This window comes from Desmodus rotundus, chromosome 12 (genome assembly GCF_022682495.2).
Source record: "Desmodus rotundus isolate HL8 chromosome 12, HLdesRot8A.1, whole genome shotgun sequence".
In the NCBI taxonomy this organism is placed as follows: Eukaryota; Metazoa; Chordata; class Mammalia; order Chiroptera; family Phyllostomidae; genus Desmodus; species Desmodus rotundus.
In genome coordinates, this window is record NC_071398.1 from 77,041,343 (window position 1) to 77,068,268 (window position 26,926).

The 26,926-nt window shown below is 42.8% G+C and overlaps 1 protein-coding gene across 1 annotated transcript; it reads left to right on the plus strand.

Annotated features, from left to right (window-relative positions):
* Positions 1–565: 565 nt before the first annotated feature.
* Positions 566–18,302, plus strand: GJA5 (gap junction protein alpha 5). Its single transcript, XM_045181655.2, has 2 exons — positions 566–683; positions 14,941–18,302. Exon 2 carries the CDS (start codon positions 14,973–14,975, stop codon positions 16,059–16,061), a length of 1,089 nt encoding a protein of 362 aa, XP_045037590.1. The 5' UTR covers positions 566–683; positions 14,941–14,972; the 3' UTR covers positions 16,062–18,302.
* The last annotated feature ends 8,624 nt before the right edge of the window (positions 18,303–26,926 follow it).

A 26,926-nucleotide genomic window follows, 5' to 3' on the forward strand; every position in this document is an offset into this window, starting at 1 on the left:
GGTATTCTTTTATCATAGAAGAAGGAGAGGAAGAGCGATAGAGATGCCACCTCCTTGTCTTTTGGAGCTGTCAGGTGACCCCCGGTTTCCATTCTGAGTGTTGGTGGTTGTAATTCATGAGAGCGTGTTTCCCATGTTAGTTGGTGCTCAGCTCACTAATGTGGGCATAATAGAAATCCCCAGAAGACCTTTAATGATTGAGTACCCTTCTATCTGACAACAGGAAGAGGATGAGGAAGAGAACCCCTGGATAGTGCCAGTTTTACTGCCCTTGCTAAGGAGGCTCAGCAGAGGGATGGACAGGCAAAACCAGACTTGGTGCACCACCACCAGCCTCAGGGACAGGGTGAATGTAAGGACTGTGGCCACAGTAACAGCAGTACGAAGAACTCGGTGAGGAGAGGCTATAAGGTGGTAGAGGGAAGAATACTTTAAATGAGCAAAGATTCTAAGAGCACAAAAAAGAGATGGGAGGGAGGGACTAGTGGGGGTGGGGGGGAAGGGGTGGAGAGAGAAAGAGTAGGAAGAAGTGGGAGGAGGGCGGGTGACTGATATGGATTAAAAAGAGGGTGGAAGAGGAACAACTGACAAGCTCAAGAACAAGGAACAGTGAGCAGTCTGAGGAGAGGTGGCCAGAGGATTAAGAAACCAACAGAAATTCCAGAGAGGAGGAAAAGAAGAAGGTAAGGGTGGACTTGAATTTTAAGAGATAAAACTACCAGTTGATGGGAAGGAGCCAGCGTAGAGAGCCTTGAATTCCAAGCTGGATAAAAACAAAGCTCCTTTGTACCTGTGGGTTTATTCCCTATCCCTCAGTGTTCCCTGTTGATGGTGAAGTTTGGATATATTAAGGAGATTGTTTTACAAAGCGGAGATAAATGACTTACTTGGAATACAAAGAGCTGTAGAAAGGTGAGTGGAGGGTCTTAGGAGTTAGTCCACTCCTGCGGAGTTGCAGTGGTCTAAGAGCGTCTTGCAGTGGTCTAAGAAATGGACCACCATCCATTTCTAAGCACATTTTTAAAGATAAAATTGGCCGTTTAAAAAGCCATCACTGTTTTACAGTGCTTTCTCTAGGCTTGGAATCTTCTTTGAAATGCTTTTCGGAACATCTAGGAGAGTGTTTTGATTTTTTTCCCCCTAAGGCATGTTGGTTGGTTTAAAAATATTCCCTGCTTAGTTTCCTGCAGAGTATTATGTCCCGCTGGGCATTGTGAGCAATTTGGCCTGCCACTTGCTGTCAGAGGCAAGAGGCTGGTGAGACCCAAAGAAGAAGACAGGAGAGATGCCCACTGAAGGTCACCTTTCCTCCTGGGTGCAGGGCAAGGTAGAAGACTGATGGGCTAAATGTTTCTGTCAGCTCCTTGACCTCTCATCTAAGCATGTGGCAAAAGAACCTGGACTCAGTGGCTGGGAGACTGGGGCACTAAGTGGCTGTATAACCTTGGGCACTTCTGGACACTCTTCTGGGCCTCAGTTTCCTCTTCTATAGACATGAGGGGTTTGAAGTAGAAGGATCCCTCTGGTTCTATTCAGCAGTAACATAGTACAAGGCTATGATTCCTTAAGCTCAAATACAACTCAGCTGAAAAAGGGAAGCTTGACACAAGGCTTTTATAGCCTTACTGTGCCTTTGTTCCGTTTTTCTTTCTTTATTCTGCCTCCCCATGTCTCATAATGGAGGGATTCCTGGTTCTTACTCCTCAGGATCTCACTTGGCTGTTTCCTGAACAAGATTCTCTCAGGCCAGTAGGACCTCACACCAGGTCCGACTGGCCTGAGAGAAGGAAGGGCAATGCAAGGAGCACTAGACAGGGAGTTGGGAGAACTGAGAGAAACCCAGCAAAACTAAACAGAGAAGAGAATTTTGGGCTCAAAGCTGGGGACACAAGCTTATATTTAGAGGCATCCCAGCCTGACTTTTACATCAGCAGACCAAGCAGTCTCCATTTCCTCCATCCACTGCCCCCAAGTCACAGCCCAGCCTAGACCCTGATTCACTGCTCTCTAGGGACAGATCTGAACTTTCCACCTTCCTGCCAGGTTCCCCAGGGCAACAGAACTGATTGGAGCCTGTTCCCTGGCTGCCCTTCTAAATCTTTTTCTCACTTGGCAACTGCCAAGGAACAGTCCCAAAGATCACAGCATGCATGGCAGTGAAGACCCTGAGGTGTGTTCCCTGGTTTCCAACTTGGCGCACCCAGGGCATCACCTGACCCAGACACATGAAGTTCAGAGAGCCATGGCAGTAACATAATTGTGTTACCCTGCTTTGCAACTGCCTCAGAACCCCCAGAGATGTTCTTGCAGGTCTCCTGCAACTGGTCATCCTTCTTGTCTCCTAGCTGCCTCACTCCTGCCTCCTCTCCTAGTACTGGGCCATTAGAACTAGAAGTTTCTTAGATTGCCTGTCAACCTGTTCTTTGACAAATAAGGAAAACAAAGCCTGGAAAATGGAAGTGACTTGTTGGAGATGACACAGGGAGTCAGGGCCAGTTCACTTGGGAGAACACCCTGCTCTGCTCACTCCCACTAGGGCTCTTCTGACTTCTGTCCTTGGCTGTGGTTACTGAGCCTCTGTCTCTTCCCAAGCCTCCCTGCTTCTTCCATTTAAGCATCTCCACAATCCTGTTTTCTGACAGGGACACCCACATGCCCAGCTGTTCTTCGTCATCAGTGCTGGCTGTTTGGGGGGCACATACTGTGGAAAGTTCTGAGCTCTAGCAGTCAGCAGACCTCTTGGGTATAGGCTGACTCCATTTTGGACTGAACCAATTCAAACAGGACAGGGAATCTGTCTGTGTGGGTCAATCAGGACAGGGACTAGAAGGCCTGCTGTCCTCAGGGCCAGGGAGACCCCAAGCCCAGGCTCTGCCCTCTTTCCCAGGAAAGACCTCACCCACCAGGAATTCCAGCAGCTCTCTGTGTGAACAGGCCGCATTTTAGACTTAAGGATTGAGCTGACCAATGGGGAAAGATACTCGTTTTTCCAGGAAAGCTTAGGAATTCTTAGAAAAGAAGCTGACTTTGTTTCTATGGTTTGAAGCTGCTGGCTCCTGGCAAATGACAGCTTAATGCCATTTTGTGACTCAATTGTTTCTGATGTATTAGCAAATGATGGTTAAATGAGTAGCAAGAAAAATTCAGCCTTCAACAATCCACTTACTTTCACAAGAAAAGGGAGTCAGGAGGTCCCAGAATCGGAGGTATGAAATAACACAGAGGGACTTGGAGTTTATATAATTCAGGGGTAAGGCAGAAGGGAGAGCCTTGGCATTTACAGTCACATTTGGGTTAGAATTTCAATTGAGTGACCTTGGCGACATATTTAATGTCTTTGATCCTCTGTTTCTTCATCTTCCAAAGAGGTTAGTAAATGCCTTCCTTGTGAGGTTTTATGAGGATTAAATAAAATAATGTACTTAAAATGGCTATCACCTAATAAGTGCTCAATAAACAATAAACATCTGGGAGAACCCAAGTCCTTGGCCCAAGTGTCTTCAAGTTGCATTTCATTCGATGCAAAAGCCTTTCTACCATGGAGGCTTTCTATGAGATGTAATTCACAGGTACTGCTTGGTTTTTATGACCACAGATTTTTTTTTTCCCCTGGGATTACTGCTGCTTACTTTTAAATCAGGAGTCAGAAAATCTGGATTTGCCTCTTGGCTTTGTCACTAACTTGCCATACTATGACAAGTGGGTGAGTCACAAATTTCCCAGGTATTCTAACTTAGAGCTAGAGGTGCCTTAGCAGCCATCCAGTTCAGCCACTTGGTTTTACGCATGAGTGAACTGAGGCTCAAGGAGGGGTAATGTTTTATCTGGGGTGACAAAGAAATAGCTGAAACTGGAAAGAGCCTCTCTTATGAGGCTCTTGTTCACAGAGAGGACTTTAAGATTCTTCATCAACCCTGGTATCTTCATGAGTCAGAATTTCAGAATAGGGAAGATGTTGTTGGGGGTCTGGATGCCCCTTTTCCTCAGATCACAGAGTAGAAAACTTTCTACTTCTTGTCCAAGTAGTACTGAGCCAGTTTCAGACCTACCATTGTGGATGTGCCTTCGGATTGGTGATGAGATTCAAAGAATTGCAGGAAACACATATTTTATAATATGGAGTCCAGCTCCAGGACCAATGGCTTGAGTTAAAAAAAAAGTTGGGGGGTAGACGGGACGAATTACAAGAACAAGAGAGGCCTGATCTGCACCTCTCTTCTTCTCTACACCTGCCTCCAGGGATCTTCATGTCTAGTAAAATAACCAATTTACAGTTTAATTAATATCCTTCCCATTGCCCATGTTTTTCCCTCCTCTGATAGTCACCTTTCTCCACTTGGCATCACATGGGGGTCCTTGCTGAGTCACTCTAACCACTCCGCTGTACTATCAAATTCTACATTATGTTGGCTAGTTGGATCATGTTTGAGAGAATTTTTTCTGGAAATGTCAGAAAAGAAAAACAAAAAAACTAACATTATTGAGTACTGTTCTAGGCAATTCCACATATCCACAGATTGTTTAATATCCATGAGTAAACATTCTTTTTTTCAGATGAGGAAGAAACTAAGAAGTGACTTGCCTAAGGTCACACAACTAGAGAGCAATGGAGGCAGAGTTAGAATCTCATTATTCCTTAGGAACCATGAGCCCCACCACCTAACTATTTATGTTTCCTTTGTTCTTGTTATGATTTGACATCAGTGGAACACTAGAGCCTGCTGTTTGGCCAGCTGAGAACCTGGCAGTAGACACTGCTGCAGCCAAGAGCACTTAATGGCTAAAAAAGGAAATAACTTTCTATATGTGAATTCTGGCCAAATGGTGGCAGTTGCTGAAGTCTGGGAATCCTGAACAATGTGGGCTGTAGGCCTGATGTAATCATTAATTCTAGGAACAGCATCTGTAAGAGATAGCCAGAAGCTAAAGAAAACACTTTGGCCCTCTTATAGAAAGTAGGAAAGGCCTTATTTGGGGAGTTAAGAGACTGGGTTCTTGGTAACACGTTTGTCACCAACTGTCAGTACTAGAGCTTCTTTGATTTTCTTTACCTTTTATAAACAGAAAATATAGGCTTAGGAAGAGGGTATACCAGTTTCAAATACCATAGACAGTATTTGCTAGTTGTGAGACTTTGTATAAGCTACTTGACCTCTGAGCCTCAGTTTTATTCATCTGTAAAATGACATAATACTTCTTTCCTAGTAGAGTTAATATAAGGGCTAGAAAGTATAGTTGTGCAGTGCTTCATGTGAGAAAAGCACTTATCATAGTGCTATCTATTATCACTATTGTCTTCCTTGTATACCCTTGTCTCTACCCTTGTCTTCATCTTGTATAAAATTAAAAAATGGATATCTAGATTTCTTTCCACTCTACTATGAATCTATGACAAGATTGTGGGACTAGCAAGAAAAGGTAAGCATTTCAAAAATATAAATTTCATTAATAACTGCATAGCTACTAATTACCTCTCCCAGGACAATAAAAAAACCTCTCAATATTTTATTGTAATTGCAGAGCTCCATTTGCCACCCTTCCCATCACTCCTTATAAGTATTTCTTCTTCCAACACTTTAAGAAAAAAAAGTATTTACCCTAGAATAATTCTCTTTCTTCATTTTGCTTGCTCTTTTCCACCTCCTTGGCTTTGAAACAACCAAGAGGGTCTATCAGGAGGGTGTCTCTGAGTGGACCACTCTGTCCTTGACAGAATAACATAAATTGAAAGAGGAGTTAATTATCTGCCATTGGCTAGAGTAGGAAGGACACTAAAGTGATACTTTTTCTTAGCCATCTGTCTCTCTGCTATCTCCTCTCTGTCTCCTCTTACTCCATAGTGATCAAGGTTCAGGGGTGCAGGTCCCCAAGTTGACTTCAAATTCTGGGAAAGCTGCCCATACTGCCCAACTCAATAGCTATATTGTATACCTGGTCATTTCTCCTGAGGCTGAAGTAGCTACCCTAAACCTAAATCAGGAAAAGAATGAAAATTATAAATGTAAGAATTGCCTCAGCCACTTACAAACCAACCCCCTATTCTAACCATGATCTCACAAACATCCCTGAGGCAATCATGTTAGGTACAAGTGGCTGGTCTTTGACCGGTAAAAATTTTCAAAAAAGAAACTTTAGGTGATTTAGTCTAGCACAGTTGTTCAGGCAGGGGCATTGCTTGCAGACTAGACAAGAGCTGAGTTTGAAGCCAACTACCTAGCTTAATAGCAGTATGATCTTGCTGAAGTCAACCTCTCTGAGCCCTCTAAAAAGGGGATATGTTTAGTCCCTACTTCCTCATGTTTTTGTGAGAATCAAATGAGAAAAAATATACATAAAGAAACTTATAAGTGCCTAGTACTTAAAAAGGGCTCAGTAAGTGTTAGCTTATCTTATTATTACTATTACCACCTAGATTCAAATTCTCTTTTTGTGTAACTCTGGGTGAACTAGAAAATAGAGCTGAGCATCTCCAAGAATAATGAAGATTCCTGAGGTAGCTGAGGACCAAGACCACTTTCTCATGTAATTCTCCTTCCATATCCATTTTAGGGAGAAATTATTAAAATGAGGGGAAATAAAAAATGTACATCAATGATTAAAGTACAGAAGAGTTCTGAGATGATGGTTATATTTGGTGCTTTATAAAACCTCTTTGATGTCGGCATAGCTTAGCAGCCCAAAAAACACTTTCTGAACTGAACTGCACTGACATGGTGCTGAGTCTAAGACATCATTTAAATGAGGTTCTTTGGGTCTTTTTACAAAAGAATTCTTGTAATTAGGAAGCAAGTTAACCCTGACCTGTGACACATTCTATTATATAGTGAGCAAAATTACGGGGTGGGACCAAGGGACTGTTATTCTGACTATGAATAACAACCTTTATTGAGAACCAGAGATCTGTTACTGTCCAGAACATGTGTCATTGTCCGGAATTAGATACAGACTCTGTGGAGTGGTCTTAAAATCTAATTTTGACAAACCTCATTGGTGAGCTCTCCAGTGATCTGGGGGAGGAGGCAAAGAAGGAATCGTTTATACTGCTGGGGTTTCTGCTCCAGTCACAACCAGTCCTACTTGAGGGCTCTCTCACTGGCAGTAGCTTCTGCCTCCTTGATGTCCTGGCCACCATAGTCATTTTGCAAGTGCATCTAGGCCATCTTCCCAGGTAGGCCCCACTGCTGTAATTAGGTGTTTTGAGTGACCCTAATGCTGTCATTCATCCATTGTTCTGGGGTGGGGTTGTTTGATTTTGTTTTATTTTAGACAGAGGGAAAGGGAGGGAGAAAGAGTGAGAGAAACATCGATGTGTCATTGCCTCTCTCACACCCCCTACCTGGGACTTGACCTGGCCCACAACCCAGTCATGTGCCCTGACTGGGAATCAAACCAGTGACCATTTGGTTTGCAGGCCAGCACCCAATACACTGAGCCACATCAGCCAGGGCCATTGTTCTGTTTTTTAAAACGAGTACATGAATCAATTACCATTTTTAAGGCACAATGTTAAGCACTAAGGCAATGAAAAGGGAGGGGGATTTCAGGGAGAGGAGGCAATGAAGAACAAATAGGGGGCTTGTCTTCAAGGAGCTCAGGGTTGAGTTGGAGAGATAATACACGCCCAGTAGAGCAAATAATTCACTTTGTAATACTGATCTGAATTATTTTTTTCTTTGATCCCCTCACCACCCCACCTAGTGCTGGTCACATCAAGGGAGTGTCATAAATATTTGCTTGATTACATAAAAATAGACCCCCAGACCTTATCACTAAATGGCAGAGTCCTTTCTCAAATCACACACTGCCACAGGGTAAGAAGGAGTTTTGAAGTTCCAAAGCAGGAGAGAGAAGAATTGATGGGCTCTCTCCTTAGAGGGATGAAGGAGGGAAACTCTTGTGTGCACTGACTTGATCAGAAACTCTGGAGTGAAGTCATATATGTAGCCATTGGTCCTTGTTTCTTCTCTATATATGTCAATCATCAACCCACAAAGTGGTTATAAGGATTCATCATTCAACAATAAAAATTGAGTGTATATATGTCCTGAAGATGTTTAGTTTTTAACAAAACAAATATGGTCCCACCATCTTGGACTCAACAAAAGAATGTCGGAGAAGCACATTTTGAACTGGGTAAGGTTTTATTTTTTTATCGCTGGACATAAGAAGAAAGATTTGAGCCTCTCTGGGATCACTTTGCAAACTTACCATTAGACCAAACATTTTTTTCAATCATTAAAAAATCATTTATTTTGTACTAATGATAAAATCTAATGCAATGCATATACAAAGTAGAACAGAGCTTTGGACCTTGAGAAGTCTACTACCCAATTGAGAGGAAAAGCCTTTAAATCTTTGAGATCAGAAATCATGCCTGGTTTTATTAATTCAATAGCTATCATTGAGTGCCTAATAGTGTCAGGCTGGGTACTTCTTAGGTATCATTTTCAGTTTCCAGAACAGTGAAAGGCACATAGTAGAGATTCAAAAAAAGGACTTGCAGAACTTTTGGAGAACAAGTGTAAGGCAGCATATAACTAAAGCATGAAAATGTATCCTTATTCAGAGTTCAGGAGGCATCAAAGAGGGCTGATGTCAATTTGAGAAGACTTCTCCATTGCTGCTCAGATTTGTGGAGTCCTAGGAAGAGGTCCTGGCTAAACTGATGTTAATCTGGATTGCTCTAAATTGATTTACTTTGGAAACATGGGTTGCATAAGAGGCAACAGTGCCAACCTACCAAGAAACCCTGGATTAGGATGTAGATACCAGAATTTTATTTCTAGCCACAGAATACATGAAGTAAGTTTATAAAAATGATTCATGCTCACTATACACAAAACTCTTCCTTTGGCCTTTTCCCTCTTATCCAAGTACCATATCCTGTTACCACATAAGTTTCCTGGTGATTCATCCAAAATTTTAGCTTTGTCCCAAGATATAACAGATTGAAAGAGGACATTGAAATTTTTGGATAGAAAAAAAGTTCAGAGTTGGGATGCTCTTGTCCAGTTTCTAGGGACCATCTCTTTTTGCCTTGGGAATTTCAGAACTTGTATCGATTACAAAGGGCTGCACAATTCAATTATCCAGAGCTCACTGGAGGGCCCTGATCTAAGGTGGCCCTTCTTGACCTCCTAAACTAGCATTAGTCTTCTGCTATATAGTCCTATAGTGCCCTGTATTTCCTAATATTAACACATCATGTTTTATTGCAATTATGTGTTTAATCTCTACCCTTAATTAAGGGAAATAAAAGCAGTTAAGCTCAGAAAAAGGAAGGAGTCCTTGTTTGTCTTTTTAACTGCTGCATCTTCAGTGCCTTGCATGATGCCTGGCACCTGGTAACCACACAATGAACTCATTAAATAAATGAATGAAAGGAAAGAATGACATTGAGATCATTGAGGTAGAGGGAACACGAGAAGCCAAGGTAAAAAAGTGAGAAATTGTGGACCATGTACAGTATGTGTATATAGGTAATTGTGTAGCTTTAAGTAGTGAGTATGTAAGAGCAACAGTGGAAAAAGAGGGTGAGGCTATGCTGTGGAAGGTCTCAAGTGCAAGTTAAAAAGTTTGGGCTTTATAAGCTGTGGGAAGCCAATGAAGTCTGAAGATAATGCAGTGGGATATATTACCATTGTATTTGATAGAATCCATTCATAGCACTGGCAGCTTCCTTTGCCCCTCCAAACACACTTCCTGCCAGGAAATGGATAACAATCTATAAAGCATTTAAATGCTATACACCCAGTAAACTCAATTAAGTGTCTAATCTACAAGTTTCTTTGGCTAAAGTTCTGGGGGTGGCCCAAAAGGACTCACTGTAACTGGGAAACTGACTTCGGGCAGAGACCTTTCATATGATAAACTGAGCAGCTGGTATATGCTAGCTATTTCAAGTTTCTCTGACCTTGCCTGAGTCATTCAGGGAATCACAAATGAGAGGTCTTTCACCCTATTTGCTGCCATCAAGGCCTGATGGGTCTGACCCACTCCACATCTCCTGGGCTAGTTTCTCTGTTCCCTCCTGAGGAGGCATCCTTTCCAATACTGTCTTTCTGATATTCTATGATGTTCCTTTCTATATCTGTATGTTACTTCTTTCAGGTGGGGTTCTTTGGACCACATGTGAGAGAGTCAGCAGTGAAGCCTCTCGGCAGATCAAACCAAAGCATCACATTCTTTGACTGGAACTATTTTTATACTTCCTTGGGGACTTGGAAGGAATAAGTGACAGAGTCAGAAGGTCCAAAGAAAAGTCTTCAGGGATCGAGGAGAGTTTATAAAAGTTGCCCCAAATCCTGGAAGAATATGATATTTGTTTCTCTCCTCCTTTCATTCACTTATTTGCATGTGTTTTCTTCTTTTTTCCTCCCCTTCTTCTTTTCCATCTTTCTTCCTTCTTCTTTATAATATACTTCTGTCATTCTATTTTTTTCTTTCTCTCTCTTTTTCCAATTCTTGTCCTTCCCCACCACTGTCTTTGCTAGAAACAGCTGCCTTTCATTCAGTTCTTATGTGCTGGGCACTGGGCTAAGTGCTTTTTATCTATTATCTCACAATACTCTATGAGCTAAATAATACTATCCCCATTTAGCAGATGAGAAAATTGAAACAGAGATCTAGTAACTTCTCCATCCTTGGCAGATAACAGGGTTTTGAACTCCACTTTGCTAACCCCCAAGCCATCTTCTCTTAATAGTTCACATGGTCTCTTTTTTTGCATTTTCCAACTCACCCTTGTTTTTCACTTCTTTTTGTTCCTTTTCTCTTTTTATCCTCTGTACTTTTTTCCCCCCCCTTCTCTAAGACACTCACTACATCCTGGTCCCCACACTTGTGTGGCTGACCCTGAAAGTGCTGAACACTGTGCGCATGCCCACAAGAGATGACAGACCATTTAAACTCTTATCAGGCATTTTTCTTTTGAGCAAATGTTTTACATTTTTCTACATTGTCTGATCAAAACTATAGGAAAGGCCTTAAGAGCTGGTTGGATCTTTGATATGGAGGGGAATAGAGATAAGGTCCTTCCACTCACTCATAAATTCCTTCATTTCCAAAGACTCTGTGTACTCTCATGGTTGGGGAACATGGAGGGGTAAAGGGGCAGCTGGTAGAACATAGGCCAGGAGGCTGGCCTCTAACAAGGTATCAAGGAGACAAAGAAGCCTAGATCATAAAATGGAATACTCCCACCCTCTCCTTTCTCATATGTATAAAAAATGTTCAGATAGGAGCCAGGGGGTATACTGGCAGCAAAAATGTGAAGGACAAAGTTTGAACTTGACAGTCTCTAAGGTCTCATCAGAATCTGAGGTTTTATGATTCTAAGACGGGAATGTTTATGTTCAGTTCCTTTCTAATTTTTTTTAGTTATTCTGTTGATTAAAATTGGCTAGAGGCTTAATCCATGAGGACATTTATTGCTCATTAAGTAAGAATTTTGGAGGTAGGAGATTCAAGAGTTTCAGAAGCCTCAGGGCACTAGCTGGCATTTCAGAGACTCTCTGGGAAACTTGAGACATCTTGGCTCACACAACCCTGCCCACACGCAGGAAGGAGTGGGGGTGGGGATTACTTCAAATGAGGCTCCCTCTGTGTACTAAGGGATGGAAAAGCGTTTCCTAGAGCACTCCCTCCACATCAGACTCCCCCTATACCTCACTGACCTGAATTAATAATGTGAAGACTGAAAAAGAGATACCTGGCCTTTCATCCTGCTAAGGGGATCTAGGCCAGTACACCAGTGCCTGACATCCCCTACTTAATTCACTCAACTAAAATTTACTAAGCACCCACTCTAGGCCAGGCTCTGGGCCAGGTGGTGAGGAAAAGACAGTCCCTGTTCTCCATGACCCCTTACTAGAAGAACACAGAGAGGCAAAGTATTATAAAACAATATTGCAAGTGCTAGGAGAGGAGTGAGTATGCCCATGGCCACCACAGGAACTTAAGACGCTCAGCTTGGGGGAGCAGAGAGGGCTGGAAGAAGACATGACTGGGTTAATTTTGAAGGGTAAATGGAATTCAGCTAGGGGTAAGGGGCCTGTAGGAGATGGTAGAGAGGAGGACATCTGGGAATCTTCTAGACTTGGCATGGCTGGATAAAGGAAACTAAAGACAACAGGCAGAAAATGAGGCTGAAGAAGCAAGCAAGGGCCTTAGGAGGGAAAGTTTTGTATGGGACATAAATGGTTGGAGCATTTATTCTGGATGTGAGGGTGAACAGGTCTGTGCAGGGTGTCTCCTTTTGTATGCAGAAGGACAAACCAAGTTGTACAGCTACAATGGCACTGAGATGCAGGAGATTCACACTGCCAGCTGTTTACCAGCTGGGGGAACCTGAGCACTCATCTGTGATACCTTTAGCTAGGTGACTGAAGACTTTTTGTTCGATACCTTTCAGTACAGCTGGTACATACTGGATGTCCTGAGAGTTAAGGAATGCTTCTTGAGGGGACAAGTTTGTCACTCTTTCCTCCTCCACCTAGTTCTACCCTCTAGAGCCATAAAATTTTTGTTTTCCACTAACAGCCATTCCAAAGCATGGAATATTTGTGGTATAATTTTCAACACGTCACATACTCTTTCATTTAAACCTCGAAATCCTCTGATGCAGCTATTCTCATCCTCATTTTACAGACAAGGAAACAGACTCAGTGAGTTTGTGCCCAGAGTCACATTTGCAGATTTGCAGACTCCAATGCTGTGTTCTTTCCACAACTTCAGAGTTTCTCCAGGTGTGGTGCATGGCCAGCCTGTGTCAGAATCACCTGGGTTGTTTATTTCGAATCCAGATTCCTGGAGGGAGGGCACTCCAGACCCACTGAAGTAGAATCTCTGGAATTAAGAGCATAGAATCCACATTATAACACACATCTCAGTTCACTTCTAGATCCATTAAAGTGTGAGAACCATGATCTGATCTTGCTAATATAACCACTTTCAATCTCCTCTTTGTATTTTTGCTGAGAGGTGGGGAGAGGATAAGAAAGCTTTTTAGGTGAGTTTTTAAAATTTTTAAAAAGAATATTTTATTGATTATGATATTACAGTGGTCCCAATTTTTTTTCTCCCCTTCATGCCCCTCCAACCTGTAACCCCTCCTCCACCCTCCTGCATTCCCCTCACCTTAGCTCATGTCTGTGGATTGTACATATAAGGCCTTGGCTTCTCCATTTTCCTATACTATTCTCAACCTCCCCCTGACTATTTTTGTGCCTACAAATTATGCTCATTGTTCCCTCTACCTTTTCCCCCCATTCTGCCCCCTACCCTTCCCCATTGATAACCCTCTATGTGATCTACATTTCTGTGACTCTGTTCCTATTCTAGTTGTTTGCTTAGTTTTGGGGATTTCTTATAGTTTTATGATAGTTGTGAGTTTGTTGTCATTTTCCTGTTTATAGTTTTTCATCTTCTTCTATTTCTTAGAAGAAGAATGTCCTTTTAACATTTCATATAATAAGGGCTTGGTGACAATGAACTCTTTTAACTTGACCTTATCTGGAAAGCACTTTATCTGCCCTTCCAGTCTAAATGATAGCTTTGCTGGATACAGTAATCTTGAATGTAGGTCTTTGCCCTTCAGCACTTTGAATACTTCTTTTCAGTCCCTTCTTGCCTGTAAGGTTTCTTTTGAGAAATCAACTGATAGTCTTATGGGAACTCCTTTGTAGGTAACTGTCTCCTTTTCTCTTGCTTCTTTTAAGCTTCTCTCCTTATCTTTAACCTTGGGTAACTTAATTATGATGTGTCTTGGTGTGTTTCTTCTTGGACCCAATTTCTTTGGGACTCTCTGAGCTTCCTGAACTTCCTGAAAATCTATTTCCTTCACCAGATTGGGAAATTTTCCTTTATTAAATAATAAAGGAAAGATATTTTCAATGTCTTGCTCTTCCTCTTATCCTTCTGGCATCCATATGATTCGGATGTTGGAACAGTTGAAGTTGTTCTGGAGGTTCCTAAGCCTCTGCTCTTTTTTCTTTTTTTTTTTTTTGAATTCTTATTCTTCATTCTGTTCTGGTTGAATGTTTATTTCTTCCTTCTGCTCCATATCATTGATTTGAGTCCTGGTTTCCTTTCCTTCACTGTTTGTTCCCTGTATATTTTCCTTTTTTCCTCTTTGTTTAGCTTTCATTTCTTCCTTCATTTTGTGACTGAACTCAATCATTTCTGTGAGCAACCTGATTACTAGTGTTTTGAACTCTGCATCTGATCGGTTGTCTATTTCCTCATTGCTTAGTTCTTTCTCTAGAGTTTTGATGTGTTCTTTCATTTGGACCATATTTCTTTGTCTCAGCAGTGCACCTGTTATGTTGTAGGGGGTGGAGCCTTAGGTATTTGCCAGGGCAGGGCAACCTTCTTTGCTGCGTTGGGCACTGTCTGTGGGGAAGAAATCAGACTGGGAGTTTCTCCCGCTGCTGCAACCCCCACAGATTTTTACAGCCAGAGGTTTTGAGCCTTTAGTTTCCCCTACTCAAACCTTGGGTTTCATGGTCTGTTTGCTCCCCAGTTGTTCCTCCTGAGTTTTTTGCAGGCAAATGTGGGACTGCCAGTCATCCAGTCCCCGCCTCACCTGCACCATCTGCCACCTTGCCAGTGTCCTATCTACCTCAGCTTCCAATCTCTGCCACTCCTACCAGTCTGGATGAATGTTTCTTTAACACTTTGATGGTTGGACTTCCATGCTGTTTGATTTTCTGGAATTTTTGGTTGTTTTTTGTTTTTAAGTTGGTTGTTATCCTTGTTTTGGTTGTGCAAGGAAGCAAAGAATTTCTACCTATGCCTCCATCTTGGCCTGCTTTTTAGGTGAATTTGACTTACTTGCATTTCCTTAACATATTGGTATGAATCAGTGGAATCCCAGAGCAGGACTGGATCTTCCAGACTTTTGCAGAAGCATCCTTCTCTTTCTAACTTTCCTATTTGCAGGAGTATTGGTGCCTGTCTTCTGCTGAGCCAAGATGGGGGACTGGAGTTTCCTGGGAGAGTTCCTGGAAGAAGTACACAAGCACTCCACAGTGATCGGCAAAGTCTGGCTCACTGTACTCTTCATCTTCCGCATGCTGGTGCTGGGTGCAGCTGCAGAGTCTTCCTGGGGGGATGAGCAGGCTGACTTCCAGTGTGACACGATTCAGCCGGGTTGTGAGAACGTCTGCTACGACCAAGCCTTCCCCATCTCCCACATTCGCTATTGGGTGCTGCAGATCATCTTCGTCTCCACACCTTCGCTGGTGTACATGGGCCATGCCATGCACCAGGTGCGGATGGAGGAGAAGCGGAGGCTACGGGAGGCTAAGAGGGCCAAAGATGTACAGAGCCCAGGCACTTATGGGTACCCAGTGGCAGAGAAGACAGAGCTGTCCTGCTGGGAGGAAGTGAATGGCAAGATTATCCTCCAGGGCACTCTGCTCAACACATATGTCTGCAGCATCCTGATCCGTACCACAATGGAGGTGGCCTTCATGGTGGGCCAGTACCTCCTCTACGGGATCTTTCTGGACACCCTGCACATCTGCCGCAGGAGTCCGTGCCCCCACCCTGTCAACTGTTACGTATCCCGACCCACGGAGAAGAATGTCTTCATTGTCTTTATGCTGGCTGTAGCCGGACTGTCCCTCTTTCTCAGTCTGGCTGAACTCTACCACCTGGGCTGGAAGAAATTCAGACAGCAATTTGCCATGTCACGGCAGGGCATGGCTGAGTGCCAGCTTCCTAGTCCTTCTACTGGCATAGTCCAGAGCTGTACACCTCCCCCTGACTTCAGTCAATGCCTGGAGAATGGTCCTGGGGATAAATTCTTCAATCCTTTCAATAACAAGATGGCCTCCCAGCAAAACACAGACAACCTGGCCACTGAGCAGGTGCAAGGCCAGGAGCAGATTCCTGGGGAAGGTTTCATTCACATCCAGTATGCCCAGAAGCCTGAGGTACCCAATGAAGTCTCCCCAGGTCACCACCTCCCGAAAGGCTACCAGAGAGACAAGCGCCGACTCAGCAAATCCAGCAGTAAGACCAGCAGCAAGGCCAGGTCAGATGACCTATCAGTGTGACCCTCCAGTGTGAGGGAACCAGGACCAGATGGGAATAAAGAAAGCTCAGAAAGGGAATCTGTGTCCCTTCTGACCCCACCTCTCTCATTCTCATCACTGCTTTGCTCCTTTTGACACTGCTCATTTATTACACAAGGTATAAGTAGGGCTCTGTGCGTTAGAGACATGTCTACCCACCCAGGCTGCTGTCTCTTCCCCATCCTCTACCCAGTATACTTAGTGAAGACTTTCAGATTACTCATTGAGCAGGGTGGAGTAAGGGTTGGGAACCACGGAAATATCTGGCCTGGGAAGGATAGGATAATTCTCTATATACCACATACCATATGGGTTCTCTGAGTCCCTCTGCCTTCCTTGACCTGATTACCCTTCTTCCTGCAAGGAAGACCCCAAGGTTCCTAGACAATAAAGAGCATGAATCAAGGAACTTGCATGAGATGTGCTCTTGAATCTGTTGTCTCCATGGGCCAAACCTCGGAAGGGTGGTGAGGTTGACTTGGGCTGCTCTTGACTGCCTCTCCCTCTACCCAGTCTTACTTAAAAAGAGGTCCTTGGAACTTGACCTGCAGCATCAACTTTACAAGTGCTCTAGTAGGTATGTCTGTCAAATGTTCCACCTTGGTGATGCTGCAACCTTTCCTTCTGCCATGGTATACAAACCAGTCCAGGGGGGTACAAGCTCCCCTAGGGAGCCACTGTACACAGACTCCACTGAAATTCCTGCCATGACCTGTCAACCTGTAGCTTTTTACAGTTCTACTTGATGATAGAAACCATCCCTTCCCTTCCTCCCTTGATTGTTTACCCAGTACTCCCCCCAAAGACCTTATTGACCAGGATACCCAAGAAGCTGTCATCTTCTGTCAGATCCTGACCAGATCACCAGCCAGAGAGGTCAGTGGAATTTCCCCAGGTCTTATTAAAACAAAGAGGACATTGTGTTTCCCCTTGGGAAAAATCAATTGTGCTGTGAAGATGAAAATTAAAGGGAGAGAAAATACTGGAAAATGATTTTTACCTCTTATTTAGTTCCCTTGCTGATTGCCAGCTTAGAAAACCAAGAGGTATAATAACAGCTATGGAGGCCCCAAGATGTCTCTCTCTCCCTGGAAGATTTAGTGGGGGTACAGAAGTACTGGGGAATCTCCAACTCTCTCAGCAGGGTTCTTGTTTAAGAGCACAGAGATTCCCGTGTCTCCCTGGTGCTCCTAATGAGACTGCCAGGTGGAGACTTCAGGAAAGCCCTGCTTTTCCCAGGGACTGACCTTGTTACCTTTTTTCTCTAGTCAGTCCATCCATAATGGGTTGCCATTTTGGGTGAAAATAGGATGCTCAGAATTTGATACAGAGATATATAGGGAAATAATTACTTTTTAAAATGTGTGTGTGTGCCCACTGATATGGTAGGTAAAGGGGGGAGGAGGTCTGAAATAAGGAAAGGAAACCTTAGAGAAACCTGTGTCTTTCTGCCCTCCCCTCCAGATGCCTTGCAGAGGGACTGAGCCTCAGTCTTCTGTGTCATCAACTTAAATGGATAGGCATAAGAGGTTGGGACAGAGGAAGGTGAAGACTCAGAAGGAGGCTGAGCCTCTAGCCCACCTGCCCATATCCTGGTCCTTCTGCTAATATTTGGATGGTACTGATGGGCAGAGAGAAGGATGAGCTGAAAGAGGTGGAAGGAACTGACTGGGATGCCATCTAGGGAAGAATGACGGGTCATCCCAGATCTCTAGAGGGGACACCCTTTTATCTATTGTCTGTCACTGGAGTTAAGACTCTCCAAAACAAAACAAAAAAGACTGTCTTCCATCTCTGAAATCTGTTTTGTAAAATGAGTGTTCTTGAGTGAGAAATGCTATGAGATCAGTTTTTGATGATGAAGCTTTCAGGAAGGAAAAAAGAATTATGTGTAGTTTTTTCTTAATAAAGTCTGGCCCTACCTTTATCTCTCCTTGTGTGTCTTCCATACTGTGACTACAAGAGAAGGATGGAAGCCTTGGTTGGGAAGGGAAGCACATGGACCTTCTCATCAGTCGGTCAGTAAGGCAAAGAACTTTAGAATCAGACACGCAAGTGTTAAAATTCCAGATGCTGATTAACAGCTGTATTCCAGCAAGCTTTTTAATCTCTGAGCCTTGGTTTTCCCATCTGTAAACTAAACCTAGTAATATTACCTCAAGGTTGTTAAATGAAAGATATAAAGAATTCAGCAGAGTGCCTGGGGAATAAGTTTGTCATTAAATGGTAATTGTTGGTGCTATTATTATCTTTAATATTTTTGTTATTATGTTGAATATATAGTATTTGAAAATCTGGTATGTTGAGGGATGATTCCAGAACTTCTCTTTGTGGAACTCACAATCTACCTAAGGTGATCAAATTAACTTACATTGAGAAAATAATTAGAATAGAATTAAATGAGAATTCATTTATAATGTTATTATGCCTCCATAAATGATATATATGAAAAAAGTACATAGAAGAGAAGAGACCTTACCTGGGCCTTAAAGAGTAGCTAAGGCTTTAGAAAAGTAGAGACCTCAAGGATGACTCTGTGAAATAGGTCTTGGTATCCCCATTTTACAGACATGGAAACTGAGGTTTAAGATTTGAGTAGGACAGCTTTTCACTGGCCTCTGTGATTGCGATCACATCTTTCTAAAAGAGGAGAAATGATTCTTGCTCCAAACAAAAGGTCAAGGGACCACCCTGCCCTTAACCAACAAATGGGAGCCATTTCCTAGGGAAATACATAAAGGCTGGGAAAAACAAATGGAAGTATTATCTGAACTATCAATCAGTCTTGTTTATCAGCACAGGAAATCTTTTTTAGAGAGCTTGCAGAGAGATCATAGAATACAACTGCGACACCCATATTGAGACTCAGGGGTGTATGTAGCATCTGCCCAAGCATAAGGTGCTCAGCCCAGAGGTGCCTGAGGAGTCCAACTGGAAAAAGCATCTGGTATCCATTTTTCCCCTAGAAAAAAAGAAGTGTATCTCATGGTTTAATAAACACAGCTATCAACGTTTAACAGTTTATGTTACACCCAGACTGTAGAAGCTAAGGGACCCCTTTTACAGGAAGAGTTCAACCTCATGTATCTACTCTCATTTTCTCTTCCTTTTCCCCTCTAAAAGTTCACCACCAAATACAGTAAGGTGGATAATAACATAGTGAGTAATCTCTAAGTTGTAGACTCCTGCAGACCCTTTTCCTTAATTTCCTTCCTCCAGTGCCAGATAAGACCAGAATTTCTATGCCAGTGTCCCATTCCTATGACTGAAGTGTTGAAGTAGTTAAAATACTAATAACACTTCTATAAAGAATCATAATATGAGTGAATTTCAAATTTCTTTTTAATAGCAAATCTTGATAACAGAGAAAAAACAAAAGAGCAAAGGCAGTAGGCACCTTGCAGGTATCTTGAAAGACTGTTTTTGTGGATACGGGGATTAAGAAAACAGCGAGGCTGGAGGGAGCTGCTAAAGATAAGTTGCCCATTTCCTAATCCTCAGTAGATGCTGGAAGCCTCCACAGTTGGTCCACATATTCATCCTTAACAATAGCAGAATTTACAAATAATATGTAAATAGAAAAGATCAGTAGTTTTTACTTTTGTTGGTCATCTGACAGTCAACAGAAATGGGTATGGTCTATAGTTTTTTATTATTATTTCAATTGGAAAAGAGAAAAAGTTTCATTGAACAAACACTTATTGAGCACTGCTTCAGGCTAGGCACCATATTAGGCTTTAAGAATACAATTTTATAAAATTGAAGCGGACTCTGGCCCACAGGGTCCGTGTGTTGTGGCTGCAACAAACAAATTCACATGGACTGCAGAAGTCCTGTGGAGGAAAAGGGACAGCATGGCCACTCTAACTGAGAGAGAGGGCCCTGACCCCTGCCTGGACAGGCTTTTATTGCTTTTCTCAGTACATTACATAGCAGATGGTCCTCATTTACTAGGCACAGGTTTGCTGTAGGTGATTACCTTTTACAGATAACAAAGAAAAGAATGTTGCTAATTACTTCAAAGAGAAGGATGTTGCAGATCAAGGGGAAAAGTGGTTGAACTGGTTACACTCCATACTTGGGAGGTTTAGCACAGATTTTAGGAAGTTACTTTAAAGATATGCAGTAAACATTTGCTGCCTCAATTCAGGGTGAGGGAGCTGTAGCAAAAAGCAAGCCTCGTAGTAGCCTAGGTACAATGCAGGCCCGATTCCCCACAGGAAAACCGATCTGTGGGCTCGGTTCCTGTGTGCCAACTCGCTCCCCACCAGTTTTCCGAGTCATGGGCTGGGCTACATTCCCATGCCACTTGGATAGGTTCCCTATATAAAATGGTATGGTTCCTGACTTCTGGAGCTTACAGTATTGTGGGGAAGACACACTACTCCAAGTAAACAAACAAGATAATTACACATTGTGGTAAGTGTCAAGAAGGAAACAGGTGGAGGGGCACTAAAGCAGGGGAGGAAACTTCTGGTAGGGTGGGCAGAAAGTCCTTCTTGAGGAGGTAACATCGATGCTGAGATCTGATTGCTGAGAAGAAATCGGGCACTGATGAGTAGAAGAACCCAGGTGGGGGAACTCAAATTTCTTCCAGAAAACCCTAGAATACAGTTGTCCCTGACCTCAGTCTGGTCCAACATTTTTGAAAGACAGAAAATCCAAGCAGCACCTACAACAACACTGCTTGTCACCAACTGTTACAAAACACACATATTTCTTTCAGCCAAAGCCTTAAGGGATAAAGAAATATTTTTATTCCAAGAAGCAAAAGGAGCATATAAAAGGTCTTAATTTAAAATAGTACACGTTATATGTTAAGATTCTAAAAAGCCCTATTTGATGTTGTAGCTACTCTTTTCACTACTATGTATTCTTGTAACATGCCTGGGGTCTTCTAAACTAGGCCTGTTCCCTGGAGATCAGGCTGATAGGCAGAAGACTATGTCCAATTGATCTGGGAAACAGCCAGTGGGGTGTGGTCTAAAAGACCCTTGGCATCAGAGGGGCCAAAACATCAAGAAGTCAAGAGCACAGAGAAGGGAGAAAGAAGGATGAGGGGAGCACATCAGCGGGGAAGCTGGGCCACAGAAGTTGTGCAAGACACATGTAGGCAGCCACTGTAAGAGATATCTCTCAGCTGGAGGTAGGGCTACAGCCACTGATTTGTTTTTGGAGCAAGTCCTCCAGACTCAGAGGAGGGAGTCTGACATGGATGAAGCAGAACTTCATCCTAGGGCTGGGTTACTAGACAGGATGAAGTCTTAGACAGAGTGCAAAATGGAGAACCCATTATCAGAATTACAGTGAGGCGCTGATGAATTAGTGCCAGTAATATACAGGGTCAGGCACAAATAACTCCCCTTTTTATTACATAAAAATCTTTTATTACAAAATCATAAGCATGTAGTTCTGCAACATAACAATATCACACTCAAGCACACCATATGAGGTTTTAGATGAAATGTTCAAATTGCTGTCCATCTTGTGCAAGACATTCACATACCCTACCAACCACACTCAAAGGCGTTACTTCTGCTGGACTGTGTGTATGATGTTAATAGATGCCATCAAAGCTCTAAACCAAAGGAATGACCAATTGTGAGACTTCCAGGCACCTCATTAAGCATGGTGGTGAGTAGGAAGATGATTTTTGGTGTGGAACCTAATACTGCTTTGAAATCACCCCAGTTAGCATGTACCTCCTTCACCTACATGTAACCCTGGGAGGTCATGGCTTGGAAGCAAGGCTTAAGTCCCCTCTATCCCTTTAACCTAGACAACTTTTCCATTACTCTGATTCAATGGTATGGGGCACATTTACTTTCTAACAAGGGCTTCCTCAGAGAGAAACTGAGGGCCCTGCCTGAACCCAGTCAGGAGAGCTTGTGGCCCTGGGCACTGCAGCCTGGTCAACACTAAATCCCCTCAGGCTGCTATTCAACCAACAACAGGCATTCAGGGCGTAGTAGAAAGGTGTTTCACGTCTTCCTGGGACTTTTGTTTAAATGGGTTGAAATATAACTTGGAGGGGTTTAGACTTACAAATGCTTGAGGTAAAATTGCACATATGGAAATCAACTTAAGAACCTTTATAGGGTGTCGTTGGCTGGGGAAAAGTGAATTTTAAAAGCCCTCATATTTTGGTAATAATTATGGAACACACTTTCATTTGTTAAGTGCTGTTTTCTAGGTGCTTTACTAAGAGATTTTATTTTTTTTAAAGAGATTTCATACTTGCAGTAATCCTATGAGGACATGTAATCCCAATTTACAGAAAAGGAAACAAAAGATTCAGTAACCTACACAACTAGTAGGTGGTAGAACTGGGATTCAAACACCATCTTGCTGTCTATAGCAGGGTTCTCTTAAGAGCTTTTCATATATTGTTAAAAGGCAAGATACAAAATTGTATGTACACCATGATGACAATTGTGTAAAAATAGGTATTATAAGAACAGAGACCTGAAAGGAACAAATAAAAATAAAAACAGTTGTGTCAGTATTGTGGATCTTTGGGAGTGCTTTAATTCTCCTTATTTTTAAACTATTTTAATGTTTTGTTGTAATTAAACATTTTAAAATATATTTATATTCAACCTTTGGGTTATATTTGTTGTTCCCCTGGGGTGGCTGCCAGGAACTGCCTCTCTTCATTTCCGCAGTACTCATGCCTGGGAAAATTTTTCTTTGTTTGGGCTCTGACTGCCACCCTTAAATGGAATAAGATTAGCAAGAGGCACCCACACTAGGGTCTGGGCTGTTGATTGTGTGACTGCGGATGGTCTGCCAGCTGTGCCTCTGGAAATGGCTGAACACTGGAGTAAGTGTGGTAGGCACAATCCGCACCCATAAGCTCTTGTGCACCCTCAGAGTGGTGAGTGTGGAGGGTACCCAGTCCATGTCAGGTCAGAACTATGGGCTAGGTACTGGATGGTTTGGGAGGATATCAGTAAGAAAGAAGTCTGCCCTTAGATGCTCAGATCTGGCAGGAGAGGAAAACAATGCCATATTACAAGGGAGAAGATCAGTGTGCTAAGGGAGAGAAAAACAATGCTAAAGATTCTCAGAGCAAGGACCCAGGGATGGGGAAAGCTCAGGAAAAACTTCGTAGAGTAGATGCCATCTGAAATTGGCTATGAAAGATGAGTTAGATTTTATTATGTAGAGAGAAGACTTTCTAGTGAGAAGAAATAGCATGGATTCCAACAAACAAACACTAGTAATAGGACTCCATTGTGTGTTCAGGAGCTGGGAGGAAACTGGAGGGGAATCCTGAGGGGGAGATGAGGCATAGAGGTAGGAAGCACACATTCGAAGGATTCTTGAAAGTGTGCCTTTCCCTCTGTAGGCAGTTAGGAACTTTTGAGTGTCTTTGGGCACCTGGGGAGTGGGGTGCCCAATGCTACACTTGAAGCTGACTAAAGGCAGCAGCAGTTGATGCAGAAGGAAGACCTTGGAGGCTGGGCAGCCATGAGGCTCCATTTTGAACTAGGGATAAAGTGAGGGAACACAGAAAGGGCCTCATCTGTTGTGATGTGGTGATTGACTGGTTAGGTATGGGGTGGGAATGTGGTAAGAGAATGAAGTCAGGAACAACTAAGAAGTTTCAAGTCTCTGTGACCATTCATTTATTCAACAAAATTGATTTCATACATTTATTTAATTAAAAAAATTGTGTGGGCCTGCTCTATGCCTTGCATAGTGACAGGACCTGGGAATTCAGAGAATTCTATGGTAAGACAGTGATTATTATGCAGCAGAGGGATAATAGATATATTAGACCCCTTTCGTGCATCACTTTACATACTCTTAGCCTTACCTGCGTCTTGTTCCAGCTGCCTGTGGTTGTGGACTAACTTCACACAGGTGCATCTGACCTCCCTTAAGGGTTACCTTATGGACTCAGTGGTGGAACACTCCTTAGCACCTACGCCAGTACATGAACAACCTAGAAATGTGGGGCAATCAATGCAACATAGGACAAACCTCTGGCCAGTGGGAGACAGAAGCCTTTCCTCCTCCCCTACCCCACTACCCTTATGGTCCCAAGACATGGTTGATACGGCTTCTCCAGGGTGCAGTCCTTTGCAGTCTCACTTAGCAGTGTTGAGCTTGATAACACACCCTCCTATTGGCTCTGCCTCCTTCTCTGCCTTTCTCCCCTTGCTCCCCACTCTTGCCTCTGAAACAGTACACGCAAAATATTAGCACATCAGCCTCTGCCTTGGGTCTGCTTCTTGAAGAATCCAGGCTGAACCAATGATTCATTTTGTAATCTAGCTGTCCTCATTTTACTTAGAATTGTATAGCATTCAAGGCAAACCTGGAACATCAAGGTTAATAGCAATACTTCCCTTCTGGAACAAGTATAGGATTGTAGTAAAAAATTCTGACATTTGATAGTTTCTGTTCAACATTTATAGGGGTTCCAGAGTTTCTTGTGTTAGTCTTGTCTGCCTGGATAGATCTTTACCTCCAAGACCCTGGACTTCATGGCATTTAGGATAATGCTGAGCAGGCAGAAAATGCTGGAAAACACCTGCCAAGTTGAACTGAAGTTATTCTCTTTTATTTCCCTGGATTCCACATTGTCTTCTTCTGCCTCACTTTATCTACAAACTAATTTCCAAAAGGGCATTTCCTTCCCTTCCTCATCATATTGCTTGTTCATGGTGAAATAGCACAGGTGGAAACTCCCAATGATCATGAATGTGACCATACTCCAACAAATACTGTGTGATTATACAAGGATATATGCAAAGAGCTCCCCTCCCCCAAGCAGTGCAGTTCTGCCTAGGAAATAGCCAGGCTGGTTGCTGCTATCATCCTCTTATGTCCCCATTTCCAGGACATCCCTGCTCTCCCATTCCCCCTCCAACCACTGACAAACCATGACAGTCATCCCCCCATTTTTTGTTCAAATTTTTAGTGGGAAATGACGTTAAAGTGCAGAAAAAAATTATTCTCTCCTCCCCAGTTAATTGAGGACTTCACTGCCACCAACTTGTCTCTCTTTTCCCCCATCCCTAAAATAGTTCTGAGCTTGGGAAAATAAAAAATCAGTACACACACACACATGCACACATATGTTGGGCCTCTATTTTAATATTTGTAGCAGCCCTTAACCCTAAGGGCTCTCTGGGAGTGGGAGGCAACCAGAGCAATTGTGGCCTTTCTTGGCCTCCTGTGTCAAGCTCAGGTGGAGATGGTGTGTGTAGAGGTGTTGAGTTCAGGACAGCAGGGGCACTTCAGCTGGGATGAGGCAGTGAAAGGTGTCCATTGACAGCTGGGGTTGGGAGCTGTCAGAGCATGAATAGAGCTGCTCAGATGGCAGCTAAGCTTTGAAAAAGAAACACCTCTGGCTTTTTAAACACACACTCTTTCTGCTTCCTTTTCCTGGCACCCACTTAGACCCTGACATTCCAAGCCCTCTGCTCATGCCTTCCAATACTTTCCATCTACTCTGCTGACTTTCCCTTGCCACCCAGTAAGCACTGCGTCATGGGCAGCTGGGTTCATACACTTACAATTGTCTTCCCAACTAATCCCTGGGACACTGTAGAATACATCTGACATTTCTTTTCTGTCATCCTCCATCCCTAGCTCATGAATCATAGGATTTCAGAATGGGAAGGAGACCTTAGCAATCAAATATAACTATTATTTTTCAGGAAACTGAGAATCAAGAGTTCTCAGTGCTGAGCAGTCATCCAGCTCAGCCTCCTAATTGTTGCTCTGACCTTCTCTCCACTGCCTGCCAGTGGTCATCAGCTGCTCCTGAGCACTTCCATTGGCAAAGCAGTAGAGTGGTTGGGTTTATTCCTCCTGGTTTCACAGACTGAGGCTCAGAGCCCAGCTTTCTATTAACATAACTTCTTTGAGTTCTTGTTTCTCATCTGAGAAATGGTATAATAATATCTAACTCATTGGAGTTCTATAAAGAGTAAATTAAGTAAACAATTTCTAGTATTAAGTGATTACTTAGGAAATGTTAACTATTATTATGCCATTTCCAAGATTATCTTCAGATAGCTCTGTTAGAAAATTATTTGCTTTCTTTTAGTTTAAATCTTCATTCCTAGTGTTTGTATGAATTGTCCAAAAATTCACCCAGTGACTTAGAATTAGTGGCAGATCTCTCCGCAGCCAGACATCTCCGAAATAAGTTCTGCACAAATGAAAAGGTAACCAATCTACCAAAATAAATTGCTGTTATCATTATTTTCATTTCAGAAGCTGAGACAAAAAAGTGGCATTCACTAGCCTGACAGCTAGTTAGTAAGAGACCAGTTACAACTACATGTGTCCTCTCTAGTCTGGTGCTCTGTCACACTACAGTCTCGCTTTAATGAGCCTCTCTTTGTTCCTCCCTTAGCAGATTGGAGGAGGTATTTGTAGATGCAGATAGACAGCAGAATGCTATGAAATCCTGCCCATCTCCCCTGTTCATATCTTCTCATGCTAAGGAGTTGGTTAAAGGATAGAAATAGTTCTGACCTATCAGAGTACTGGAGAGACAAGGTTGGTCCTTCAGTTCTATAGGGGGTCTTGCATCAAAATCTGTAAGCACGTTTTGCTTTCCGAGTGCCTATTCTGTAGGGATGATCCAAAGCATGGGGTACACAAGTGGTATCATCCTGGGACTTGAAGACAGGATGAGCACTCTGAGCGCCTAAGGGGATTGCTGGAAGGTTATTTGCACAGGAGTTTACCAATTTTATGTCAATGAGGTGGACTGAACACAGGCTGAATCTCTCACTTTCATTCTACCTCAGATGTAATAAATAGAACATTTAAAATTTTGTTCATGAATAAAACACTAGAAAAAGAAGTCTTTGTGGACC

Excerpts from the sequence above, each read along its gene's own strand:
- GJA5 (XM_045181655.2), top strand. The coding sequence starts at position 14,973 with ATGGGGGACTGGAGTTTCCTGGGAGAGTTCCTGGAAGAAGTACACAAG.